At 42.1% G+C, this 26,853-nt stretch overlaps 1 protein-coding gene across 4 annotated transcripts in view; it reads right to left on the bottom strand.

Annotated features, from left to right (window-relative positions):
- Positions 1-1,551: 1,551 nt before the first annotated feature.
- rabl3 (RAB, member of RAS oncogene family-like 3) overlaps positions 1,552-26,853 on the bottom strand; it is a 48,021-nt gene continuing 22,719 nt past the window's right edge. For 2 of the 4 annotated variants that reach the window (XM_070892963.1, XM_070892965.1), the window contains exons 2-8: positions 26,026-26,117; positions 14,871-15,000; positions 12,168-12,282; positions 11,131-11,281; positions 10,187-10,258; positions 6,062-6,100; positions 1,552-3,074 (exon numbers count right to left, since the gene is read on the bottom strand). In XM_070892963.1, the coding sequence (XP_070749064.1) occupies positions 3,006-3,074; positions 6,062-6,100; positions 10,187-10,258; positions 11,131-11,281; positions 12,168-12,282; positions 14,871-15,000; positions 26,026-26,117 (668 nt within the window). In that variant the 3' untranslated portion in view covers positions 1,552-3,005. Of the gene's footprint in view, positions 3,075-6,057; positions 6,101-10,186; positions 10,259-11,130; positions 11,282-12,167; positions 12,283-14,870; positions 15,001-26,025; positions 26,118-26,853 lie in introns of all 4 variants that reach the window. The other 2 variants (XM_070892966.1, XM_070892967.1) reach the window with 2 other exon arrangements.

Genomic DNA, 26,853 nt, shown 5'->3' on the forward strand with positions numbered 1-26,853 from the left:
AATTTCCTAAAAACTGGTTCAGACTATTTAACATAGCCCAACTCAGTCACCAGTAGACCTTCATTCATGGTTTTCTATTAATTTCTGTCAATCAGTTGCAGAAAAATGGCTAACCAATTTCTCAATACTGGTTTGCACCTACAGTGCAGCACAAGATAAAATACAAATTATTACTTTGCTGTAATTTATCTAGTTAATGCTCCAGTTTAATAAATGTGACTTTTATGTTTGAGAAACATAGGAACCAGTGTTTTGCAGCTGTTTTGTTCTCCTTCCTCTGAGAATATCAAGTTCAACAAAAATAAATAGGATGATGCTGTTTGAACAATGATTTCATGCTTCTATTAACAATGCTCTTTCAACCGTTAATGCGAACATGATTAAAAATCATCCCAGGTGGTCACAAATAAGGCTGTGCGGGGAAGGGGTTGGAGAAGAATAAATAAGGGGCACATCAGATTAATTTAATGCTCTTGTCTAGGAATGCATAAAGTATTTAAAGTGACAGTACATCTGAGCAATTTTTTTTTAAAAAAAGAGCTCCACATTGTAAGGTTTTTAGACTTGATCAAATATTTATTGAGAGCCACCAAGTCTTGACAAAATGTCTAAGCAAGTCATCGAAAAATAATTATTACTCGCTAACCATCATCAATTCTTTCATTCTCGCCTGTCTCTACAAATTGTGAAGGAGAGCTTAAGATCTTTAAGACTCTAGTCACTCACACCCATCCTTGTAATCTTGATTGATTATGGTGTGATGAGTTGTTTTTCAGTTTAGTTAGGAAAACTGAAAAAAAGTAACTAATCTATTGATCAGTCATGCTCATTTGTGATATAAGCCATTCGCTTATCTGAAAGGCCTTTGACCCCTTATTCATCATTCTTTGCTAACTTTGGCTAAAGGTCATTCACACCCTGAAGCATTCTGGGAATGATCAGTGACATGAGATTAAACCAAATTGTACATATACAGGTATCTTACAACATTTGGATAAATGAAGATCTTCCTTTCTTTCTTTGAGGTAGAATGTCCACAGCTTACTTGACACAGCTGGTTGTAAAGATCCTGTGTGAAATGAGTCTGGTCAGTCTCAATGCAGTTTTTTATGAGCACAAAACTATCCCTAATTTGGCATTAGTTGGCAATGTCACTCAGAAGGGCCAAGGATAGCTGGCACAGGAAATCAGAAAAAAATCATGCTTGTGCAGTAAAGGGTGCTCTTCGGAAGTTTTACAAATGCTGCACCCGGCCTAGGAATGTTTGATACTAATACTGGGCATCTGAAATGGAAAATGTTCCTTTCCCCAGTATTACACACGCTATTAATTCATCCAATAAATTTACTTTGTTTCAAAATATACATAATTGAATCAGCATCTAGAATTTTCAGTAAGTTTAAATATAGAACTACAGATTGTGCATTACCAAACAATATTTAATAACTTTCTTACAATGAACTGTTACAAAAAGCATAAAAATGTTGTGGAATTTTAAATTTTGAACTTTATTATTTTTTTGTAAATAATGAATTCAAATCATACTCTAGCTTTAGAAATGGAGTAAGTCTCAATTCTTCACCCTATGCAGTCAAATTAATTTCTAGTTGTATTGTAAACATATTCATAATATACATTTATGCCTGATCTTGCAAAACACATTAGGTGAAACTTTAGAAATTGTATGAAATCAACAATAAAACAGCACGATAGTTTATATAACTACAACAGACACGAGGCGCCCCATTAAACCTACAATTAGAAATACTGGTATAAGGCTTCAAAACATGGTGCCTAAATATTACTTACTTCTGTATTCAAGGAACTATTACAAGCAATTATGGATTTCCGGTAGCTTTAATTATCCAATATAAAACATTAGTAAAGTAAAACAAAACTAATGGTCAAATCTACATATCCACCAGTTTTAGTCACAGGAATGGACGGAGTGTTTTACAGCAATTGGAAGTAGTGTTAGGAAAGAAACAAACAAAATAAAATAATGTTGTAAGGACCAGTCTTGCCCTTCAAAAGTACCATGATCTTAAATGTAGCTCTGATGGGGATTGTGGTGGTGTCCATAGTCCAAACAATATCACCTTCAGGCAAGAATGGAAGTATGGCAGTTGGGTAAAACAGTTGCAAATACAAGAAACTCAAGGGCAAAATATATTCATTTGATATGTGGTTTTATCTTTTTACTTCTGAAACTTTCAAAAATACAAAATTATGGCACCAGATGCTAACCGACTGGCAGTTTAAAACATTGGCACCTGGCAAACATAATTTTGAAGCCTCTCTGCTCCTCAGGAATAGCAATTATTTCAGATGATGCTGTGCTCTGGTATTATGGTAGAAGCCTTCCCAAGAAAGCAGTTAGCTGATTGTCTATTGCCCAAGGCAAGATTTAAAACTATATTTGTGCACATGTTTACATACAGCATGCTTCAAATAGTGTTGAATCCAGCAGTCTAAAAAGCTTAGGTTGCTTATTAGAGATCTAAAATGCCTCTGGCACGTCTCTAATAAATGTTTATCCCTTTTCTCAGCTGACAAAACACCTGAGTAACATATATCTTGAGTGTCACTGGTCCCTGGGAATAATGACTGAAGAGGTCTCTAGGCGATTCTGGATAAATATAGCAACACGCTCTGGCAGATACACATTAATAAAGATTTGCAAATGAAATGCAAAACAGTTACATTTGAAAGGGATTAGAACATTTCCTGAAAATGTTAGTTGTGTGTGTCTTCAGATTTGTATAACTGCCTAAAATCTCCCACAGCTCAATCTTATTTGAATATAAGTTATATACTGCACATCATTTCATTTATCTTCTTAAAAGATAAATGTTACAAATATCCTCCTATTTAAAAAAAAAAGCAAAAGTAGTAAATTGTCCTTCAAAGAAATTCTCCTCAAAATATTTAACTGCAATCGCTGATGTTGAGAGTTGAGCAGAAGCCTTCTGCCTCCACAGTGAATGAGCCACTGGCAATTCTGCTTAATCATAATGAAGAATCTTCAATGCACCAGCTGCTCCAAATCGTTTTCGGTCAGCGAAACCAGGAATCTGCAATATATATATATACATAAAAACAATAAGTTACAGTTGCAGCATTCTCCCTGTATCTGTGCAGTCCAAACGCAGTTCCTAATTATCAAAACTTGCCTTACTTTGACATGATCACAAAGATGTATTAGGGCTGTAAATGGAAACACTCAGTGATGCATCATGCAATCAGATATATTTTGGCAAAGAAATGTTTTTCTCTGTTAGTAACTCTGGGCCAATAATTCAGCCCCCGTGCAGCATTGCCACTGTTTCAGGCACTTTGCGCATCTGTGCAAGAACAAGCCCAATACGTCAAGGAGCATTGTTCATAATGAAGCGGAAGCAACATCAGGATGGGTATTGAAATGCCAGGAAAGGTCTACTGGCCGACTGTGGGGCATTGGCAGTTTTGCTTCTTGGTGGAGGGGTAAGGAAGGTGGAGAGCAGCCACCTGTGGAGTGGGAAGGCATACCATCACTAGAGAAGGAAATCGGAATTTTGTGTTAGGCTCAGGTGTTTCAGTCACATTATAAAAGGAAATACAGAAATTACTGTAAAACTATTTAGTGCTGTTCTTTCATTTGTTTCATGTTAAACAAACTTGTCTTGTAGTTTAAAACTTAAGCTTAGGCCTTAAGGGCCGGAATCCTCTCAGCCCTGCGAGTGAGAGTTTGGAGGCAGGCCCGCTGTCAAAATGGCTTTGATTGACAGCGGGTCTGAACCCACCTCTGAATTTTTTTTAAAAAACTGTCAGGTCGGCATTTGGATAGCCGACCCGATAGCAAGCAGCGGGACAGGTAATTAACATAATTAAAAAGTACTTAAATGCTAGTTAAGAGGCTTAAAAGCAGGCACAATTTTACCAACCTTTTGACGGGATGGCCGTCCCTCGGGTTTCACGCCAGGTAAATGTGTCGGGTTTTCAGTGACTCTCTATTGCTTTGGTTAGTTGACAGCTGCAGAAGTGGTATAAAAGCTGCCATTTCACAGCTGTTCACTTTCGAATGTCAGAAGCTGAAGCCTTCAGGTTTTGGAAGAGATTTTTGAGCTGTTTGGAAGTGTTTGCAGTGAACTCTCCATTCACGGTCACCTCCTTGGATCAACCTCTCATCATTGACAGGACGCTTCTGTCATCTAAACTTCACCTGCCATCTATTCCAGTTGCATCGGTGCCCTTGAAAAAAATCTCACTTTGGTCCTCAGAATCCCACCATAATCAGCTCCACCACCATTAAACACACCAACATCACCAATCCTCTCCTCAATCACCTGATGCTGCACAGTACAAAGGACATCAGCACGGACTACCTTGCTGCCCGGGAGGCCACTTTTACTTCACTACATGCTGTATACCATACCACATATGATGCACCAGGTTAGCACCACCCCACACCAGCTCCATAAAACATCCATGCAATGTCCAACCCATTCCTTTCACACTGATCACCATTTTGGGGGGGGGGGGGGGGGGGGGGGGCGGGGGGGGGAAAGAGAAGAAAGGGGGGAGGGGGGGGGGGAAGAGGGGAGGTGCAAGGCAAGTTTGGAGAGAGAAATGATGTGCAGGGGTAGAGTAGGGAAGGCAGAGTGACGGGGATGTGATGAGTGACACAGCAGGATGAGGTTGAGTGTGGCTTTGCAGTAACGTTTCGTGATCTGCTGCGATCATTGAAAAGATTGCACCACTGCAGCCTGGTCCTCCTGATGACGTCCCTGCTTGTGCCCTACTGTGCAATCAGGCTGCGTTGGTGTCCTGGGGAGGTCCCTTCCACCCATGGGAAGGGAAGAGGACCACCTCCCGGCGTGCTGTGACTTACTCCATAAACATCTGGAGGGAGTCATGGGAGAGCCTGGGTGGAACCGTGCATCTCTGTGCAATGCTTCTTGGTGTCTGCAGCTCCTCAATGCTGCAGGACACATGTCAGAAGAACTGTCAAAACCAGTGTGAGCATGGTTCCTTTAAGGAAACTGGCTGACGACACGTCATCAATTGACGTCATCAGACCGGCTTCCTTTTAATTGGCCTGGAAGCCCGCAAGGCGGGCTTAACAAGCCCAATCATGGGAAGATTCCAGAGTCGGAGCAGGCTTTCAACACGCCACCTACCCCAGCCACATCAATCCTGCCTTTGGTCTCCTTCTGCAGAGAAATCGTGGCCATAGTATTTGTAATTCTTCTGCAGCAGTGCTGTATTCAGTAAGACAGAGCAATGTAGCAAGGGTTTCTGGTAAATTCCTAGATCTTGCTATATTTAACTATATATTGGGCAGGTGAAGGCACATTCTGGTTCATAAGGAATCAAGGTCGGTTCAGTGGTCAATGCCACTAAACCCAAGGAAAACATCAAGATGTTCCAATCACAAATACGAGAAAGCCCTCAATTTATTTTCCTGAGGCCTATTGAACCATGCCTGTAGCTGCCATGCAGGTTCCCAGTACCCTCAGCTCTGGCTGGCTGCATTGGGGCAAGCTGGGCCCCTTTCAAGCATCTGCCCGCGATTACCCAGGGAGGAGATTCTCATCATTATTTGTCCCCATCATATATAATAAAATCACCAAGCAGGCACTCTTCCTTTCTAAATGAAAAAAGGATGTTTTAATCCACCTGGCTTGGATTCATGGCTCAGCTGAAAGGTACCTCCAACAACACAGCTATCATTGAGTGCGACACTGAAATATCAGCCTAGATTATGTGCTTAAGTTCTGGAATGTGCCTTCAGCCAACAATCTTCTGACACACCGGCAAATGTGCTACCAAGCGAGTCAAAATGACCCAGCAGGGGATGCTATTCTGAAGCGGAGGTACCTTACTGGAGCTGTACCCGGAAACAAACCATGCTGTGTCTGAACAGAGATTGGTTTGATCCGGAGATTGGTGCCCAGTGATTTTCAAATGCACGTATTTCAATTACTTGTATTATTCACATATCTAAACCGCTAGATTGGGGAGAAACAAAGCAAGTAAGGTCTGGTTTAAGAGAAAAATATAAAGTTAAAGATGTACAAACCTGATTACCATCACGTGAAAAATATCTCCTTTCTATTACCTAAAAATTCAAAACAGAATAATTATTAATACATTTATCAGTGAGGTACAGCAAGCAATTAAGAAGGCAAATGGCATGTTGCCCTTTATTACAAGGGGATTAGAGTACAAGACTAAGGAGGTCTTGCTACAATAGCACAGGGCTTTGGTGAGACCACACCTGGAGTACTGTGTACAGTTTTGGTCTCCTTATCGAAGGAAGAATATACTTGCCTCAGAGGCAGTTTAACAAGGGTTCACTAGACTAATCCCAGAGACAAGGGGGTTGTCCTATGAGGAAAGATTGCGTAGATTAGGCCTATACTCTTTGAAATTTAGATGAATGAGAGGAGATCGCATTGAAACATAAAAGATTGAGGGGGATTTTCAGGATAGATGCTGAGAGATTGTTTCCCATGACTGGAGAGTCTAGAACAAGGAGGCATAGTCTCAGGATAAGGGGTTGGCCTTTCAAGACCGAGACGAGGAAGACCTTCTTCACTCAGAGGGTTGCGAATCTTTAGAATTCTCTGCCCCAAAGGGCTGTGGATACTCAGTCGTTGAGTATATTCAAGGTTGAGAGATAGATTTTTGGACTCTATGGGAATCAAGGATATGGGGATAGGGCAGGAAAGTGATGTTGAGGTCGAAGATCAGCCATGATCTTATTGAATGGTGGAGCAGGCTCGAGGGGCCATATGGCCTACCTTGCTTCTAATTTATGTCCTTATGAGATAGATACAAATAGCAGCAAATAATGTGCTGCAAGCATTTGAGAAAAAAGATGCAACATCATGTGACAGTTTTAGAAGATTATTTGTAGTATGTAATTAAGTTATTTACTACCTGTACAAATATTCACCCTCTCTCCCAGGAAGAAAAATATTTTGCATTTCTGCAAGATGCATGGAATGTTGAACAGAGCAAGTGATTTGATGCAGTGCAACAAATCCCACAAATTTCCATAATTGCATAAAGTCTCAGAAACAATGAAAGTGGTAGTTTCCAAGCAAACATGAAAAATAACCAATCACTTGCCGAATGACCAATACCCAGAATATTAGTATACAATGGAACATGTGAAAATTCAGGAATCAAGATCACAAGGAGCTCATTTAATGATGGCAGCATGTAACTATAGCATTACAGACGAGAAGGTCCCAAGTTCAATTCGTTCTCTTTCCAAAGTTAGTTAATTTTTGATAGGACAGTAGGAGTGCTACAACTGACCTTAGCACTTTGGGCTTGAGAAAAATCAGCCAAGGTTCCCACTCCCAAGTGTTAACCTTCTGACTCCTGCTGTCAATTATGCACATGCATAATTTTCCATGTGTGGAACTGACATAATTTAGTGGAATCAGCTGTATTTACACGATCTAGCAACACGCTATCCAACCTCACACATGAAGGATAGCCACTTAGACAAGACTCTACAGCCCTCAACTACATATGGAACCCTCGCCCAGCAGTGGGCAAGAGGGGAGGAAAAATAAAATAAAATTAGGATTGAAGGTACAGCGGCTTTGCAAATAAGAGCAAGTTGCATTATACCATTAGAGTGAATTTGCTCCAACATTCCAAAAATGCATAAAGCTTAAAATTTAAGAAAAGCACATTTCATTTACACTTTTTGCAGGAACTCGATTAAACACTTAATAGATTCTCCGACAACAACATGGATATTAGTTCCTTGCTGCAGATCCAATCAGAACCTGACTCAATCTAAATACGAGGATCCACTGTGCAGTTTTATATTTCAATATTAACAAGTACACATACAAGACTAGCAATCCGGGAGTAAATTTTCACTATCCACCCCTACCCTAGCCCATCCCACCCCACCCCAAAACAAATCAAGTTCAGAAAGGCTTTCAGTGATGGATAAGTGGCAACCTTGCCAACTCCACATCCAACAGGTTTTGGAATGCTTAACTTCTTAGACTTGTCTTCAACAATGAGGGAAATCCTTATTAGTCGGGAAATTGTGTTGGGAAAATTGATGGGATTGAAGGCCGATAAATCCCCAGGACATGATGGTCTGCATCTCAGAGCACTTAAGGAGGTGGGCTTGGAAATAGCAGATGCATTGACAGTCATTTTTCAACATTCCATAGACTCTGGATCAGTTCCTATGGAGTGGAGGGTAGCCAATGTAACCCCACTTTTAAAAAAAAAAGGAGGGAGAGAGAAAACAGGGAATTATAGACCAGTCAGCCTGACATCAGTAGTGGGTAAAATGACAGAATCAATTATTAAGGATGTCATAGCAGCGCATTTGGAAAGAGGTGAGATTGTAGATCCAAGTCAGCATGGATTTGTGAAAGGGAAATCATGCTTGACAAATCTTCTGGAATTTTTTGAGGATGTTTCCAGTAGAGTGGACAAGGGAGAACCAGTTGATGTGGTGTATTTAGACTTTCAGAACGCTTTCAACAAGGTCCCACACGAGAGATTAATGTGCAAAGTTAAAGCACATGGGATTGGGGGTAGTGTGCTGACGTGGATTGAGAACTGGTTGTCAGACAGGAAGCAAAGAATAAGAGTAAATGGGTACTTTTCAGAATGGCAGGCAGTGACTAATGGGGTACTGCAAGGTTCTGTGCTGGGGCCCCAGCTGTTTACATTGTACATTAATGATTTAGACGAGGGGATTAAATGTAGTATCTCCAAATTTGCGGATGGTACTAAGTTGGGTGGCAGTGTGAGCTGCGAGGAGGATGCTATGAGGCTGCAGAGTGACTTGGATAGGTTAGGTTAGGTGAGTGGGCAAATGCATGGCAGATGAATTATCATGTGGATAAATGTGAGGTTATCCACTTTGGCAGTAAAAACAGAGAGACAGACTATTATCTGAATGGTGACAGATTAGAAAAAGGGGAGGTGCAACGAGACCTGGGTGTCATGGTACGTCAGTCATTGAAGGTTGGCATGTAGGTACAGCAGGCGGTTAAGAAAGCAAATGGCGTGTTGGCCTTCATAGCGAGGGGATTTGAGTACAGGGGCAGGGAGGTGTTGCTACAGCTGTACAGGGCCTTGGTGAGGCCACACCTGGAGTATTGTGTACAGTTTTGGTCTCCTAACTTGAGGAAGGACATTCTTGCTATTGAGGGAGTGCAGCGAAGGTTCACCAGACTGATTCCCGGGATGGCAGGACTGACTTATCAAGAAAGACTGGATCAACTGGGCTTGTATTCACTGGAGTTGAGAAGAGTGAGAGAGGATCTCATAGAAACGTTTAACATTGACGGGTTTAGACAGGTTAGACGCAGGAAGAATGTTCCCAATGTTGGGGAAGTCCAGAACCAGGGGTCACAGTCTAAGGACAAGGGGTAAGCCATTTAGGACCGAGATGAGGAGAAACTTCTTTACCCAGAGAGTGGTGAACCGGTGGAATTCTCTACCGCAGAAAGTTGTTGAGGCCAATTCACTAAATATATTCAAAAAGGAGTTAGATGTAGTCTTTACTACTAGGGGGATCAAGCTGTATGGCGAGAAAGCAGGAACAGGGTACTGAAGTTGCATGTACAGCCATGAACTCATTGAATGGCGGTGCAGGCTCGAAGGGCCGAATGGCCTACTCCTGCACCTATTTTCGATGTTTCTACGTAACCTCAAAATATTTCTTAATACAATGTTCCAAGTGCTGTTAAATGGTGCAAGAAGCAAGAGTTGCCACTAGATGGCACTTGTTAATTGCAACTCGATCCTTGTCGTCCACTATAATTCAATGTGTAGAGATTTTCTAATATTCTATTTTTCTTACATTACCAGCAGAGTAGATCAAGAGATTCAGGTTACAATGTCAATTGCAAGTGCAAATTTAAGCAGCCCCTAAAAGCCATCAGAACCTAGTTTGTACAAGCAGTGTACAAAATTGTATACAGTTGTAACATCCACCCCTATTCATCTAAATTTAAAAAATTACTAAAAAAATATGCCCATCATGTCATTTCAAGAAAATTAGATTCTCAAGCTGAGTCTTCCCCCCGATTTTATTAAGACTTCTGGCAAATGGCAACTGCTCATTTACGATTCCAATTCTTTGGTCTTTTGTCAAGGAGAGGCAGGTTACAAGATTCACTACAGTAAGAAGTTAAGAGAAACCTACTTTATCAAAAAAACGGCTCAGTTTCACAGCATTGGAAGATCCTGCAGCCAAATAACGTGGATTGGTACAATCCTAGGGCAAGTAGCAGAAAAAATTAAGAGCAATCCCAAGTAATTATTTAACTTTATGTAAATAATTGGTTTACATCATATTCCCAATTCTCATTTTGATAACATTGAATTTCTTTGGGATCACTTAGAGGACTAGTTATAGCTCTTTACTATGAGACATTTTGAAAAAAAGTTATAGCTGCACTACTAATAGAACTATTAATTCAACAGACTTATAAATCCATCTTTTATATAAAATTGGTTGCAGTTAAGACCGTTCTGGTGCACTCCGTGATGTGGCACCGAGTTATACAGATCATGAATGACCCAAACTTAAGTCTCTGGTCTGGGTGACTCGACTGGGACAGCAGTGGAGGCTCTCAAGTTGGCCTATGTGTCCTAGAGCTGGGAAAGGGGCAACACTCAACCAGGGACCCTAGTCCAGAACAGTGACCACCACCCTGCTGGGAAATGTGCATATGTGACAAGACTGGTCTTGGCTGAATGAAAAATAATTTTAAAAATGATATTGTAAAGAAATGCTTTTTAAATAGGAAATCAAGTCTTTTTTTCATGTAATGAAAGCAATTATTAAGAATCCAAAATTAACCCCTGAACTCAACAATAAACTGTCAGAGCACTACCCATTCCAATTCCTTAACTGGAGACCAAGCTAACCCATTTCTTGGACATATTAGTGATCGAATCTGGTCCAGTCTATCCAAGAGCTGCAATTGCCTTGTATAATAATTACACTATTTTATTAAACAAATGTAAACTTAATATACTAGAATAATTTTCTAAATCTATCTTCACTCCCAACATGAGGTCCTGTTCTCATAGAAGTAAATTTTCCTTTTATAAACCTGAATCAGAGGTACAAAAAGCACATACCAGGTTAATTTCCTCAGCATTGAAATCCTCCGCCAAGAATGCAGTCCTCGTCAACACCTCATTCCTTTTAGTTTCATGAATTTGGTCCAACTTAGTACCAATGACTAACAATGGTATCTGGTTATCACTAAACTGCTCACGATCATAGTCCCTTTAAAACAAAAAGGTTGACTTTTGACTTCTGCATGACCCATGCACACTTGCAATTACAAAAATCAAATGATAATTTGATGCAGAGTAGGAATTGTGAAACAAGTCGAGGATTGCACTCAACCCTTCCCGTACCCACCACTGGCTCAACTTTGCATTCATTCACGACTGGATGCATCTCACCTAGCAGGTCACAGCATTTCCCATTTCATCCCTCCCTTCTGCAAATCCCTCCATTCAACACCCCCCACTGGCTGCTGCTGCAGCACCCACCCCCCCGAGGCTATCCCTACCCCGCTTCATTTACTCTTTTAACAGTAATCAACCCCCAACCTCGCTGGTATTTTCCTTGCAGAAATGACTGACTCCCATGCCTCAATTCTCCTACTCGTGCTAATCTGAATTCACTTTCTTTACCATTCTCTCTGGATTTTCTGGTCATTGGCAATCCCCACCCCTTGCACAGAGCGGATTTCCCAGGCAGGGATACAGTCTCCCTCTCTCCACTCCTTCCCTCTTCCTTACTTCATTCACATTCCCTCTCCTACCTCCACCCTTTCCCTCTTCATTCTACTCCTGCCTGCCTCCCTCCTTTCCCCCCCTCAACTCCACTCCATTTCCACTCCTATCTGCACCCCCCACACCAGTTCAAATATCTCCTACCTCTACTTGATCTGAAAAATTGAATTTAGTCATGACTAACCATGTGCGACACTACAGGAGATCAACTAGTTAGAGTTTTTGCCGGTGCGTGTATCAAATTTTAGCTGAATGCAATGTGGTTCATACGTTAACCGATCCACTTAAGTTTTCAAAAGAATATTCCAGTAGGTGTACTGCTATTGCACACAGAATGAAAAAGATATCATAATAGAAGCACAACTTACCCATTCATCACTATCACTCCAGTAGGAGAGGAGTCCTTATTTAAAGCTTCTAATGACCACCGATAGAGATTCTGGGATGACTTTTTGTTAGTACAGTCATGCACTAATATTATACCTTTAAGAACAAGTAAACAAAATAGAAACAGAAAATATAAATTCTGTATTTATAGAAATACCATCCAGATTACAGACTAATACTACCATACAGTTAGAATGCTATTTCAAAAGTAATTTATGAAAAGCACTTTGGAACATTCCGAGCACATGATAATGTGCTAAATAAATATAGATATTCTTTTACATAAGAAAATCCTTAAATCAGTTAAAGTTCAGGAGAAACCAGCAGGAAATTGCTTTCATTCTTTAATTTTTTTTTTAAGTAAAGTGTCACATGGAAATTTCTATGCCTAACAAAGTGTGAGATGTGAGAGATGGGGGCGTTGCAAAACATTTGTGTATGTGGATGAATATGTATGTGGATGATCCATGATACATTTTAGGACAAAAGAAAACAATGCTGTCTTGAACCAACATCTAAAAAGACAGATTAAAATCCAAAATACACAATAAAGGATCAGTTATAATCAATTTTAAGGTAATATGAAATAGTTGCATCACCTACATGATTTCAAAAATAAGACTGAAATATAACAAATGGTATTTTCAGTATGGTATCGAAGGCAATCTTTTGGTCCAGCTGATATCTGTACAAGTTACAGGTTGGTGAAACAAAATCCAGAAATTATTTTTAAAGGGATATATAGAGTGCTGCTCATGAAAGAATATTCAACTGTATAAGGGGTCGGCCATTTCATCATAATAATCATAGGTAGTCCCTCAGAATCGAGGAAGACTTGCTTCCACTCTTAAAATGAGTCCATAGGTGGCTGAACAGTCCAATACGAGAGCCACAGTCAGTGTCACAGGGGGGACAGATAGTCGTTGAGGGTAAGTGAGGGTGGGATAGATTTGCCACATGCGCTTGATTTCTGCATGCTCTCGGCGTGAGACTAGAGGTGCTCAGCACCCTCCCGGATGCACTCTCTCCACTTAGTGCAACATCCCCACCGACACCTGGGAGTCCCTGGCCAAAGACCGCTCTATCAGGGAGGCTTTGAGTGTCCTTGTAACGTTTCCTCTGCCCACCTTTGAACTCCTTCACGGCAAACGAGGTAGAGTAGAGTGCTTGCTTTGGGAGTCTCTTATCCGGTATGCGGACAATATGGCCAGCCCAGCGGAGCTGATCAAGTGTGATCAGTACTTCAATGCTGGGGATGTTGGCCTGGTCGAGGATGCGGATGTTGGTGAGTCTATCCTCCCAGGGGATTTGTAGGATCTTGCGGAGACATCATTGGCGGTATTTCTCCAGCGACGAGGTGTCACTGTACATGGTCCATGTCTCTGAGCCATACAGGAGGGCAGGTATTACTACAGCCCTGTCAACCACGAGCTTGGTGGTAGATTTGAGGGTCTGTTATTCAAACACTTTTCCTCAGGCGGCCGAAGGCTGCACTGGAAGCGGTGTTGAATCTCGTCATCAATGTCTGCTCTTGTTGATAAGAGGCTCCCGTGGTATGGGAAATGGTCCACGTTGTCCAGGGATGCGCCGTGGATCTTGATGACTTGGGGGGGGGGGGGGGGGGGGGGGGGTGGCGGGCGGGCAGCACTGTGCAGAGAGGACAGGATGGGTGAAGGACCTTTGTCTTACGGATGTTTACATACACCTCAGTAAATACATCGACTATGTCCTGGAGTTCAGCCTCTATGTGCGCAGACGCAGGCCTCGTCCACGTACTGTAGCTCGACGACAGAGGTTGGGGTGGTCTTGGACCTGGCCTGGGGACGGCGATGGTTGAACAGCTTCCCACTGGTTCTGTAGTTTAGTTCCACTCCAGCGGGGAGCTTGTTGACTGCAAGGTGGAGCATGGCAGCAAGGAAGATCGAGAAGAGGGTTGGGGCGATGACGCAGCCCTGTTTGACCCCAGTCCGGACGTGGATTGGGTCTGTAATGGATCCATTGGTAAGGATCACAGCCTGCATGTCGTCACAGAGCAGGCGAAGGATGTTGACGAACTTTTGGGGCATCTGAAACGGAGGAGGACACTCCACAGACCCTCGCGGGCGACAGCGTCAAAGGCCTTTGTAAGGTCGAAGGCAGCCATGTATAAGGGCTGGTGCTGTTCCCTGCATTTTTCCTGCAGCTGTCGCGCTGCAAAAATCATGTCCGTTGTGCCCCGTTGGCCATTTAGGACTGAGATAAAGAGAAACTTCTTCACTCAGAAGATAGTGAATCTTTGGAATTCTCTACCCTACCCCAGAGGGCTGTGGATGCTCAGTCTTTGAGTATACTCAAAGACAGAGGTCGATATATTTTTGGATTTTAAGTGAATCAAGGGATATGGGGATAGTGCAGGAAAGTGGAGAAGAGGTAGAAGATTAGCCATGATCTTATTAAATGGCGGAGCAGGCTCGAGGGGCCAAACAGCCTACTTCTATTTCTTATGTTCTGATGGAGCAAGAGGCGCTCAGTTTATAAAAAACACTAGCATAAACTTGATGGGCTAAATGATCTGTTTTTGTGCTGTAACATTCCATAATTAAGACATAAAACTGATGGAAGAGATAATGCAGATTAAAAAAGGACTAAGTTTACACATAATAATTATGGACAAAAATAAATAGCAGCAAAAGTAGCTTCCATACCATTCACAGAGTTGTAAAATACAGCTCTAGTGCTTTTAATACTGCTGACATTGCCCACAGATCCACCAACATCCCACAGTTCAGTGTAGTAGGTTTTCTCGGCTGGTGTGCCTTCTTTATAATCATGAACCTGAATTGAAGGTGAAACAAAATCTATATAAAATTTGCCAAAAGCCACCCATTCCTGTAGTTACAGACAACAATCTACTAAAATCAGTTCACAGTGTCAGTGGAGAGCACAAAGGGCTGGGTTACCAGGATAGCTCAGTAATCCCCAGATAAATCCACTTGACAAAGGAAGATCCGCCTATGACCCACCTATCAAATTTAAAGAGCTACTTTAAATGGGGAAGAATCCCCTCGTAGTCAGCCCCCTCTCTGGCGGAAATCAAGATTTCTGCCCTCTTCAGTGCCACGAATTTCAGGACCTATGTGTGGAAAGTATAACAACAAATTGCAGCTATGAAATCGGAGGAACCTCTCCACATTCAACCCAAGGAAGATCACAAGGGTGAATTTCCATGGGGTTTTCACGCTCGTTTACGCCATTCTTCTGGGGTTTCCAAGGCTCTCCTGCCAAAGTGATGTCGGGCAAGTGGGAGAATCCCTGCAGAAATTCATCCTCACGTGTTTTACAGAAACCACTGTGTCAACAATTTCACAGGGTATAAACAGCATGCAAGACTTTTCTGGAGGTGCATAAAATTTATACCATTCCCAAACCCAACAGCCATAACTAATGAATGGCTGAGCTCAATCATGCTATTAATAATGCAAAAGTGATGGAAGTTCTGTATCCCAATTGGAAGGAAGCAAAAGGCTATAATGCACTCTGAAGCTGCAAATAGTGTTCACAAATGAACATACAGAAAGATCACACAGGAAAAGACCATCTGGTCTATCAAGCCGGTTTTATACATCGTGATGAGCATCATCACCAAATAATATTTTAATAAAACTTCCATGAAAAGCAGGTATGACATTTAGTAACATGTAAACAAACATTAGATAACATTTCTATAGCGAACAATTTATAGTTAGCTACAATAAAATACACAATTATGCAAAACTTTGGCTGGTTTAGAAAATGATGGCAAAATATTTAACCAATTTTTTGTAAAGTATTTTACTGAAATTGGTTTTGTTTCATCTTGCATCCTTCATAACACTGAGCAAACATCACTGGAGCATGCTAAATAAATCACATTAGAGCATATAATCCCGGTTAATTTTAGAGCACAAGATATTTTCGGAGGAGGAAGATCATTCCATCCATCTAGAAAGACTCAAAGTCTCCCCATTGCTGAGTCCAATTGTTTGTGATTCCAGGGTTTTTATTTCTACTACTTTATCCAGAGGGCCACTCCAAGTGTTGATGACTCTGAAGAAGTTTCTGACATCAGCCCCCTTGTCCTACTCTCACTTTAATTTCAAATACTATTCTTGATTTACCTTTTCCATTTCCAGCACTACCTTATGCACCACTATAGCTTCACCTTTAAGTCATCTCCAATTTTCAAAGAATTCCTCTCTGAAACCTGAATGCAATCAAGCAAGCTCCAGAACACGGTGACTGGGTAACAACTGGCGACGACCCACCTACCAGCTGGTGGAGTATTAGTTTTGTTACAATGTTCTCTGGATCGGTCACATACACAATTTGCTCCTCTGGTTTTCAGTTCATGAAACAGTAAACTTTTTCTGAAAAGGGCCTAGCTATTTCTATGGACCAACTTGCCTTCGGTGAGACATTTACCAACAAGTCAAGTGAGGTAAAAATAAACACTCGTCAGCCTACAGGGAACACCTCTGGATTAATTCTTTGAAGCAACTGCAACTTTTTCCACCTTAGCACATCAACAAGAAAAAAGTGTAATTTATTTCTTTGTAGAGGGAACTATTTTCCTTCAGTTTAAGCACCAGTACAAATTTTAATCAAGTGAATTTAGAAGAGTTGGAATTTGTTCCAGCATTGACTGTGCATCACTTTTGTTTATTACTACGGAGATCATCCTGGCGAGTAGAAAAATTCCAAACTCCTCCACAAGTCTCGTCCCATTGCATGCTCCAATGTTATTTCAGACATCAAATTATGAACTTTGTGTGTCCAAATTTGAAAGTATCCACTTTGTGCGTCAGCATTCTCCGATTCTTCCCTGCCCCACTCCGTCACCCAAACCACATTTCCCCCCGTCACTAAACATATCTAATCAATGAAGCCACTACCCACCCCTCTGACTCTCTTCTGTCCCAGCTCCCGACACCAACTTCCCCTTCTTACTGACATGAACCTGTCCCTAAATTCTTGCTGTCTGTACATCTTTTAAAATTAGCATCATCAATTCCCTCCTCAAAAAAAACTGCTCCTTTTTTTCCCCACCATCAATAAATTACAAGTCATGTTTCAGCCAATATCCTCACCTGCACAAAGGTCATAACCACATCACTCTTGTCCCTGCCAAGTTCCACTGGCGTCGTGTGTCCCAGAGAATTTGCTTTGAGATTCTTGTCCTCACCTTTAAATCCCTCCATGGCCTTGCCCCTCCTTACTTCTGATCACCTCCAGCCCAATGTTCTTTTATGCGTTCTCCAATCTTGACTCGTTTATTCCCCACTCTCTCTGCTCTACCACCGACAGCTGTTGCTTTAGCTACCTTGTCCCTTCCTTAGCATCTCTGCCTTGCCATTTCTCTCCTTACTTTTAAAAACCACAAGTCCCTTTTTGACTGTGCCTTTGCCCCTTTCTAATCCTCTTCCCTTCCCCACTTGCTATATACTGTTCTGTAAATCATGTGGACCTCTCTTTGTACTAATAGTGTTACAGAAATGTAAATTGTTGCTACAATATATTGCTACAGTAGCACCCTTTAGCCATTAGCCTACATCGGGATGAAAATTGACACCAACTGCCCCCAAATTCTTAATTGTCCAGCAAAATATCAGGAGGTCACAAAAAAAATAGGGCTTTATCCAAGTCAAAGCACCAACTTACTCACAATTCCATATACTGTAGTGGAAATTAGAGTCTTTTTCTCCTTTTCTATACTTTCTTCCTCCCTATTAAAAAGCATTATAACAGTTATCCCCATTATCCAAATCATCATGGTATCCCATACTATTTTTCATTCGAATAAAATGGCAGAGACTGACATTTTTGAACCAAAGCTAATTGACCTCTTGTGACTAACAGATGAATCTTATTGTCCAATTTTTGGGAGGCTCCTCATATGATCAAAATAGATTTGAAATAGAACAAATTTATTTCAGTATATTGTAGTTTAGAAAAGGTATTTGAGAGCTCAGCGGGGAGTTCATGAGGCAGTCGGAAAGGCGGGAGAGCGAGAAGCAACGTCGGGAGGCCTATAAAGGCCAGCGGGGAGTTTGTGAGGCAGTCGGAGAGGCCAGCACCGGTGCAGCTGGGAGAGAATGCAAAGAAGTAGAAAGAAATCGAAAGGTGACGTCAAAGCCAAGGGGGTAAGTGATTGGTGAGTAGATTTTCTTTTTATCAATAAGTAACCTTTAGCACTATTGTTGCCAAATTAAGTTAATCTAAGGGTTACGTCACGGCAGAAGAATTGGACAATAAGATTCATCTGTTAGTCACAAGAGGTCAATTAGCTTTGGTTCAAAAATGTCAGTCTCTGCCATTTTATTCGAATGAAAAATAGTATGGGATACCATGATGATTTGGATAATGGGGATAACTGTTATAATGCTTTTTAATAGGGAGGAAGAAAGTATAGAAAAGGAGGAAAAGACTCTAATTTCCACTACAGTATATGGAATTGTGAGTAAGTTGGTGCTTTGGCTTGGATAAAGCCCTATTTTTTTGTGACCTCCTGATACTTTGCTGGACAATTAAGAATTTGGGGGCAGTTAGTGACACGTGTTATGCTCCTCCTGTAATATATGGGAAGTCAGGGACACTTCCGGTATCCCCGACGACTACGTATGCGGACCGCATTGCGGCACTGGAGCTGCGGGTGGATTCACTCTGGAGCATCCGCGAAACTGAGGATGGCGTGAATAGCACGTTTAGTGAGTTGGTCTTACCGCAGGTAAAGGGTACACAGCCAGATAGGGAACGGGTGACCAACAGGAAGAGCAGTGCAAGGAAGGTAGTGCAGGGGTCCCCTGCGGTCATACCCCTGCAAAACAGATACACCGCTTTGGGTCCTGTTGGGGGGGGGGGGGGGGGGGGGGGGGGAAAAGAGATGACTTATCAGGGGAGGGCAGCAGCAGCCAAGTTCATGGCACAGTGGGTGGCTCTGCTGCACAGAAGGGGAGGAAAAAGAGTGGGTGAGCTATAGTGATAGGGGATTCTACTGTAAGGAGAATAGATAGACGTTTCTGCGGCAGCAACCAAGACTCCAGGATTGTATGTTGCCTCCCTGGTGCAAGGGTCAAGGATGTCTCGGAGTGGGTGCAGGACATTTTGAAAAGGGAGGGTGAACAGCCAGTTGTTGTGGTGCATATAGATAACAAAAACGGGAGGAGGTCCTACTAGATGAATTTAGGGAGCTAGGAGCTAAATTTAAAAAGTAGGACCTCAAAAGTAGTAATCTCAGGATTGCTACCAGTGCCACGTGCTAGTCAGAGTAGGAATCGCAGGATAGCTCAGATGAATACGTGGCTCGAGGAGTGATGCAGAAGGGAGGGATTTAAATTCCTGGGACATTGGAACGGTTCTGGGGGAGGTGGGACCAGTACAAACCAGACGGTCTGCACCTGGGCAGGACCGGAGGAGTGATTGCAAATGCTGTTGGGGAGGAGTTAAACTAATATGGCAGGGGGATGGGAACCTATGCAAGGAGACAAGGGAAGTAGAATGGGGGCAGAAGCAAAAGATAGAAAGAAGAAAAGTAAAAGTGGAGGGCAGAGAAATCCAAGGCAAAAATCAAAAAGGGCCACCTTACAGCAGAATTCTAAAGGGGCATAGTGTGTTAGAAACACAAGCCTGAAGGCTATGTACCTCAATGCGAGGAGTATTCGGAATAAGGTGGACGAATTAACTGCGCAGATAGCAGTTAACGGTTATGATGTAATTGGCATCACGGAGACATGACTCCAGGGTGACCAAGGCTGGGAACTCAACATACAGGGGTATTCAACATTTAGGAAGGACAGACAGAAAGGAAGAGGAGGCGGGGTGGCATTGCTGGTTAAAGAGGAAATTAATGCAATAGTAAGGAAGGACATTAGCTTGGATGATGTGGAATCGGTATGGGTGGAGCTACGGAATACCAAAGGGCAGAAAACGCTAGTGGGAATGGTGTATAGACCACCAAACAGTAGTACTGAGGTTGCGGACAGCATCAAACAAGAAATAAAGGATGCGTGCAATAAAGGTACAGCAGTTATCATGAGTGACTTTAATCTACATATTGATTGGGCTAACCAAACTGGTAGCTATGCGGTGGAGGAGGATTTCCTGGAGTGTATTAGGGATGGTTTTCTAGACCAATATGTCGAGGAATCAAGTGGAGAGCTGGCCATCCTAGACTGGGTGATGTGTAATGAGAAAGAACTAATTAGCAATCTTGTTGTGCAAGGCCCCTTGGGAAAGAGTAACCATAATATGGTAGAATTCTTTATTAAGATGGAGAGTGACACAGTTAATTCAGAAACTAGGGTCCTGAACTTAAGGAAAGGTAATTTTGATGGTATGATGCGTGAATTGGCTAGAATAGACTGTCAAATTATACTTAAAGGGTTGACGGTGGATAGGCAATGGCAAACATTTAAAGATCACAAGGATGAGCTTCAACAATTGTACCTGCTTGTCTGGAGTAAAAATAAAACGGGAAAGGTGGCTCAACCGTGGCTAACAAGGAAAATTAAGGATAGTGTTAAATCCAAGGAAGAGGCATATAAATTGGCCAGAAAAAGCAGAAAACTTGACTGGGAGAAATTTAGAATTCAGCAGAGGAGGACAAAGGGTTTAATTAAGAGGGGGAAAAATAGAGTACGAGAGGAATCTTGCCAGAACATAAAAACTGACTGCAAAAGCTTCTATAGATATGTGAAGAGAAAAAGATTAGTGAAGACAAACGTAGGTCCCTTGCAGTCGGATTCAGGTGAATTTATAATGGGGAACAAAGAAATGGCAGACCAATTGAACAAATACTTTTGTGCTGTCTTCACGAAGGAAAACACAAATAACCTTCCGGAAGTACTAGGGGACCGAGGGTCTAGTGAGAAGGAGGAACTGAAGGATATCCTTATTAGGCAGGAAATTGTGTTAGGGAAATTGATGGGATTGAAGGCCGATAAATCCCCAGGGCCTGATAGTCTGCATCCCAGAGTACTTAAGGAAGTGGTCCTAGAAATAGTGGTTGCATTGGTGATCATTTTCCAACAGTCTATCGACTCTGGATCAGTTTCTATGGATTGGAGGGTAGCTAATGTAACACCACTTCTTAAAAAGGAAGGGAGAGAAAACAGGTAATTATAGACCGGTTAGCCTGACATCGGTAGTGGGTAAAATGATGGAATGAATTATTAAGGATGTCATAGCAGCGCATTTGGAAAGAGGTGACATGATAGGTCCAAGTCAGCATGGATTTGTGAAAGGGAAGTCATGCTTGACAAATCTTCTGGAATTTTTTGAGGATGTAACTAGTAGAGTGGACGAGAGAGAACCAGTGGATTTGGTGTATTTGGACTGTCAAAAGACTTTTGACAAGGTACCACACAAGAGATTGGTGTGCAAAATCAAAGCACATGAGATTGGGGGTAATGTACTGACGTGGATAGAGAACTGGTTGGCAGACAGGAAGCAGAGAGTCGAGATAAACAGATCCTTTTTAAAATGACTAGTGGAGTACCGCAGGGCTCAGTGCTGGGACCCCAGCTCTTTACAATATACATTAATGATTTAGATGAAGGAATTGAGTAATATCTCCAAGTGTGCAGAGGACACTAAACTGGGTGGCGGTGTGAGCTGTGAGGAGGACGCTAAGAGGCTGCAGGGTGACTTGGACAGGTTAGGTGAGTGGGCAAATGCAGTATAATGTGGATAAATGTGAGGTTATCCACTTTGGGGGCAAAAACACGAAGCAGAATATTATCTGAATGGCGGCAGATTAGGAAAAGGGGAGATGCAACGAGACCTGGGTGTCATGGTTCATTAGTCATTGAAAGTTGGCAAGCAGGTGGTGAAGAAGGCAAATGGTATAGAAACATAGAAACATAGAAAATAGGTGCAGGAGTAGGCCATTCGGCCCTTCGAGCCTGCACCACCATTCAATAAGATCATGGCTGATCATTCACCTTCATGTTGGCCTTCATAGCTAGGAAATTTGAGTATTAGGAGCAGAGAGGTTTTACTGCAGTTGTACAGGGCCTTGGTGAAGCCTCACCTGGAATATTGTGTTCAGTTTTGGTTTCCTAATCAGAGGAAGGACGTTCTGGCTATTGAGGGCAGCGAAGGTTCACCAGACGGATTCCAGGGATGGCTGGACTGACATATGAGGAGAGACTGGATCAACTGGGCCTTTATACACTGGAGTTTGGAAGGATGAGAGGGGATCTCATAGAAACATAAGATTCTGATGAGACTGGACAGGTTAGATGCGGGAAGAATGTTCCCAATGTTAGGGTAGTCCAGAACCAGGGGTCACAGTCTTAGGATAAGAGGTAGGCCATTTAGGACTGAGATGAAGAGAAACTTCTTCACTCAGAGTTGTTAACCTGTGGAATTCCCTGCTGCAGAGAGTTGTTGATGCCACTTCATTGGATATAGTCAAGAGGGAGTTAGATATGGCCCTTACAGCTAAGGGGGAATCAAGGGGTATGGAGAGAAAGCAGGAAAGGGGTAGTGAGGGAATGATCAGCCATGATCTTATTGAATGGTGGTGCAGGCTCGAAGGCCAAATGGTCTACTCCTGCACGTATTTTTCTATGTTTCTATGTTTCTCATGATGCTTGGAATACATTTTAATTACCTTGTTTATTAATCTTAGAGATTATAAAGTAATACATATTTACATCCAGTACTAGATGAGCAGAAATTTCCTCCAATATTGAGAAGACTGAAGCCATTGTTTTAGGCCCCCACCAAAAACTCCGTTCCCTAGCCACCAACTCCATCCCTCTTCCTGCCAACTATCTGAGGCTGAACCAGACTGTTCGCAACCTTGTTTCATCTTTGATATAAAGATGAGCTTCCGACCACATACTCCCACCACTGCCTCAGCTTATTTGCTGCTGAAACCCTCATCCATGTCTTTGTTACCTCTAGACTTGACTATTCTAACCCACTCCTGGCCGGCCTCCCACGTTCCACCCTCCATAAATCAGAGGTCATCCAAAACTCTACTGCCCGTGTCCTAACTCGCATCAAGTCCCATTCATCCATCACCCCTGTGCCAATACATTAGCTCCCAGTTAAGCAATGCCTCATTTTAAAATTCTCATCCTGGTTTTCAAATCCCTCCATGGCCTTGCCCCTCCCCATCTCTGTAATCTCCTCTAGCCTTTGTCCTACAAACCTCAGAGTTATCTGTGCTCCTCCAATTCTGGACTCGTGAGCATCCCAGATTTTAAAATCGCTTTATTGGCGGCCGTGACTTCAGCTGCCGAGGCCCTAAGTTCTGGAATTCTCTCCCTAAACACCTCTCCCTCTCCTTCCTCCTTTAAGACACTCCTTAAAGTTTACTTATTTCACCAAGCTTTTGGTCATCTGCCCTAATATCTCATGTGGCTCGGTGTCACATTTTGTTTGATAACATTTTACTACGTTAAAGGCATTATATAAATACAAGTTATTAAACCAGGCTGAGAAAATGATGCCTTCTGGACCCGTTTAATTCTCAAATGAAGCGTTTTAATATTTTAGAGCCATTTCCCTCTCCCTACACTTATTGGTTACAAGGTTGAATCTTGTCCATGAAATCTTCTCCCCAGTATCCTTAAAATTTCAGCATAGAAGAAAGCCTTTTTGCAAATTACACCTGTGCCAATTCTCTTACCTACTCTAATCACATTTCCCTGTATTTTTTTTAAATATCCTTCCTTTTAAAGAAAATTATAACTTCTGACTCAATACTCACTTATGGTGAAGCATTTCCAAGTTCTTATACATCATCATAGGCAGTCCCTTGAATCGAGAATGACTTGCTTCCACGTCAAAAAGTTCACAGGTGTTTCAATGAAAGATCTAATATTCCAGATGCCGAACTAACTCTTGAAGGGTGGAAGATGCCTATGCGTGGATTTAAAAAAAAACATATGGTGGCTGTTGGACACCAGCCACCACACGGGCTTGACAGAGCTAGGTCTTGGTCCAGTGGCAAGGATTAACCAAGACGACTGGAGACCAGCTCTGTTGCATTGGCCTAGTGCGCACACATATCGCCGTGTGGGCTGGCCCATGCCGCTCGCCTCTTCTGGGCCCCGAACTCACGCCTCTCCTGGGCCCCAATCACGTCCCTCAACAGTCTCTCGCCGCTCCTCTGCTGTACTTGCCCATGTTTCAATCACCGACCTGGATCTTGGTGACAACAGTAACAATAACAGCAGCAGCAGAGAAAGGCTGCACCCATCTCTCCTCCACCTTATTCTAAGACCGCCCACCGCACTGGTTCTTGGTGACTCCACCACCCTATTGCAGGTCTCTCCATTCCACTCTGTTTATTAATTTAAATTCACAGCTCTATCTGTTCAGTGCTAGTTCTGTTTAGGTGAAATTCATCCATCCTGTACAGCACGTTCTAAAACTGGTCCGAAGGCCCCACAAACTTGAACTTTCCTCCTTTAAACCACAGGTTCAGCTGCTTAATCATTCTCAACAGGTCTGGTTTAGCAGTCGACAGGTAGTATTCATGAGAATGTTAGCTTTTAGGTTTTGCTTTTTAGCTTCCATCCTAGTTCCTCATATCCCTTACAGAATATCTTTTCCTCAATCCTACCAATGTTGTTAGATTGCACATTGACTGGGCACTACTTCGAAGAGGAGCAGGGGCGTTAACCTTGGTATCCTAGCCAATATTTATCCCACAATCTACATCTAAAACAGATTATCTGGTCTTTATTAGATTTCTGTTTGAGAGTTTGCATTTCCTACATTACAACAGTGACTACACTTCAAAAGTACTTCATTGGCTGTAAAGCGCTTTGGGACGTCCACTAGTTGCGAAAGGCGCTATATAAATGCAAGTCTTTCTTTCAAACTATAATCACTGGCTGCTCACCCAACCCTGCCAAAATCCTGCTTTCATATTACTTTAAAGACGACAACATACCATCCTGGACTTCGTTATACCCACAGATATACCTCTGTACACCAGGTCACAACCTCCTACTATCAATATCCATCTCCTCCTATGCTTCACAGGGCTGGTATTATCCAGGGGAGAAGTCAGCATAGCTTTCTTCAAATACAGCCTCCATAGACTCATCCTCAATGAACTCCTTTCATTCCAGGCTGGAGATGAAGTTGATTTTGTTTTAGCTCGAGAGAGCTCCTACCCCTACTGTCTGCATCATTTATCTCACTCTCTTCTTCCAGTCATGTTCTCCCAGTCAATTCCTTCCTCACCTTCCGGTTAAGGCTCAACCATGCTCTCATTTCTAGCCTTAAACCTTCTCCCAGCCAAATAATGTGATGCATCAAGGTGCTTTTCAAGTTCGACAACCTGCTGCTCGAGTGAAGCAACTTGATAACAATTAGTACAGCTGTATGCATCGTGTACACAGCTCAGGTGTGTATACTGCAGTTGACGCACTTCATTGCTTTCACCCACTGTCTTCTAAAAAATTTAATCAGTTTTATTTCTGTAAGAAAAACTATTCAGAAATAGATTGTTGGTCTTGGAGAAAAAAAATGGTTCCCTTCCTGCTGCCACTTTACATTGTGTAACCTAAACCAATTTTGGAATGCAAATCGAGAAGTGGTAGTGTTGAGAAATTTTCCAGCATTCATCCACTCCTTAATTCCACGATGACAAACCAGCCCAAGCCACAAATATTGCAATGACAATCACTGAGTCATTGGAATCAGCCATTAAGAATGCACAACTACATCCAGGACATGTGAATCAAGACTGTTTTTCCTCTTAAAAAGCAAGGCACTGCTCCCAGTGAACCAAATAGCTTGAAAACAAATCCTCAACTTACACGTTTATGAACAAACTCTGTCCCCTCTCGCACTTACCCTCACATCAAGGGAGCATCCAACTGTCCATGATGGATTTCCCAACACTTGGTTGTGGCACAACAAGTGGACAAGAGATGATTTCCCAACTCCTGGAAAATAAACAAAGTCAAGACTGAAAACAGAAGTGGAATAAATGATTAAACCTATGGATGTCAGTGTTATGTTACTTAACAGCACAATGTTTTTTAAACCTATGGATTTCAGTGTTACCTTAACAGCACAATATTTTATATATACACACCAATAAATAAAAATCACATTACATGCAAAAATTTCTCTACCACATGCAGCATTCTATTGATACTAGAGGATTAACTAAACCAGCTGGAGAACAGACACTTTGTTTGCATCAAAAGTAACTATGAATACAGGTCTTTTATAAGGGAAATTCAAAGATCAATATTCAGAACACCATTGTTGTGAATAATAAAATAACTTGTATTTATACATCACCTTTCATATCTCAATACATCCAAAAGAGCTTCACAGCCAATTTAAGCAAGTTTGAAGTGTAGTCACTGTTATAACAGAGGGGAAAATGGCAGTCAATTGGCACACAGCAAGGTCCCACAAACAGCAACATAATAATCAGATAATTTTTTGGGTGGCGTTGGTTGAGTGATAAATGTTGGCCAGAACACCAAGAGAAGTCCCTGCAAGGGATTTTTTATGTTCACCTGTAGGGGCAGAGAAGGTTTAACATCTTATCTGAAAGACTGTACCTCCGCCAATGCAGCACTCCCTCAATAGACCCTCAGCTTTGATTTTGTGCTCAAGTCTCTGAAATGGGACTTAAACCCACGACCTTCTGACTCACGGATGAGA

This window comes from Pristiophorus japonicus, chromosome 11 (genome assembly GCF_044704955.1).
Source record: "Pristiophorus japonicus isolate sPriJap1 chromosome 11, sPriJap1.hap1, whole genome shotgun sequence".
NCBI lineage: Eukaryota > Metazoa > Chordata > Chondrichthyes > Pristiophoridae > Pristiophorus > Pristiophorus japonicus.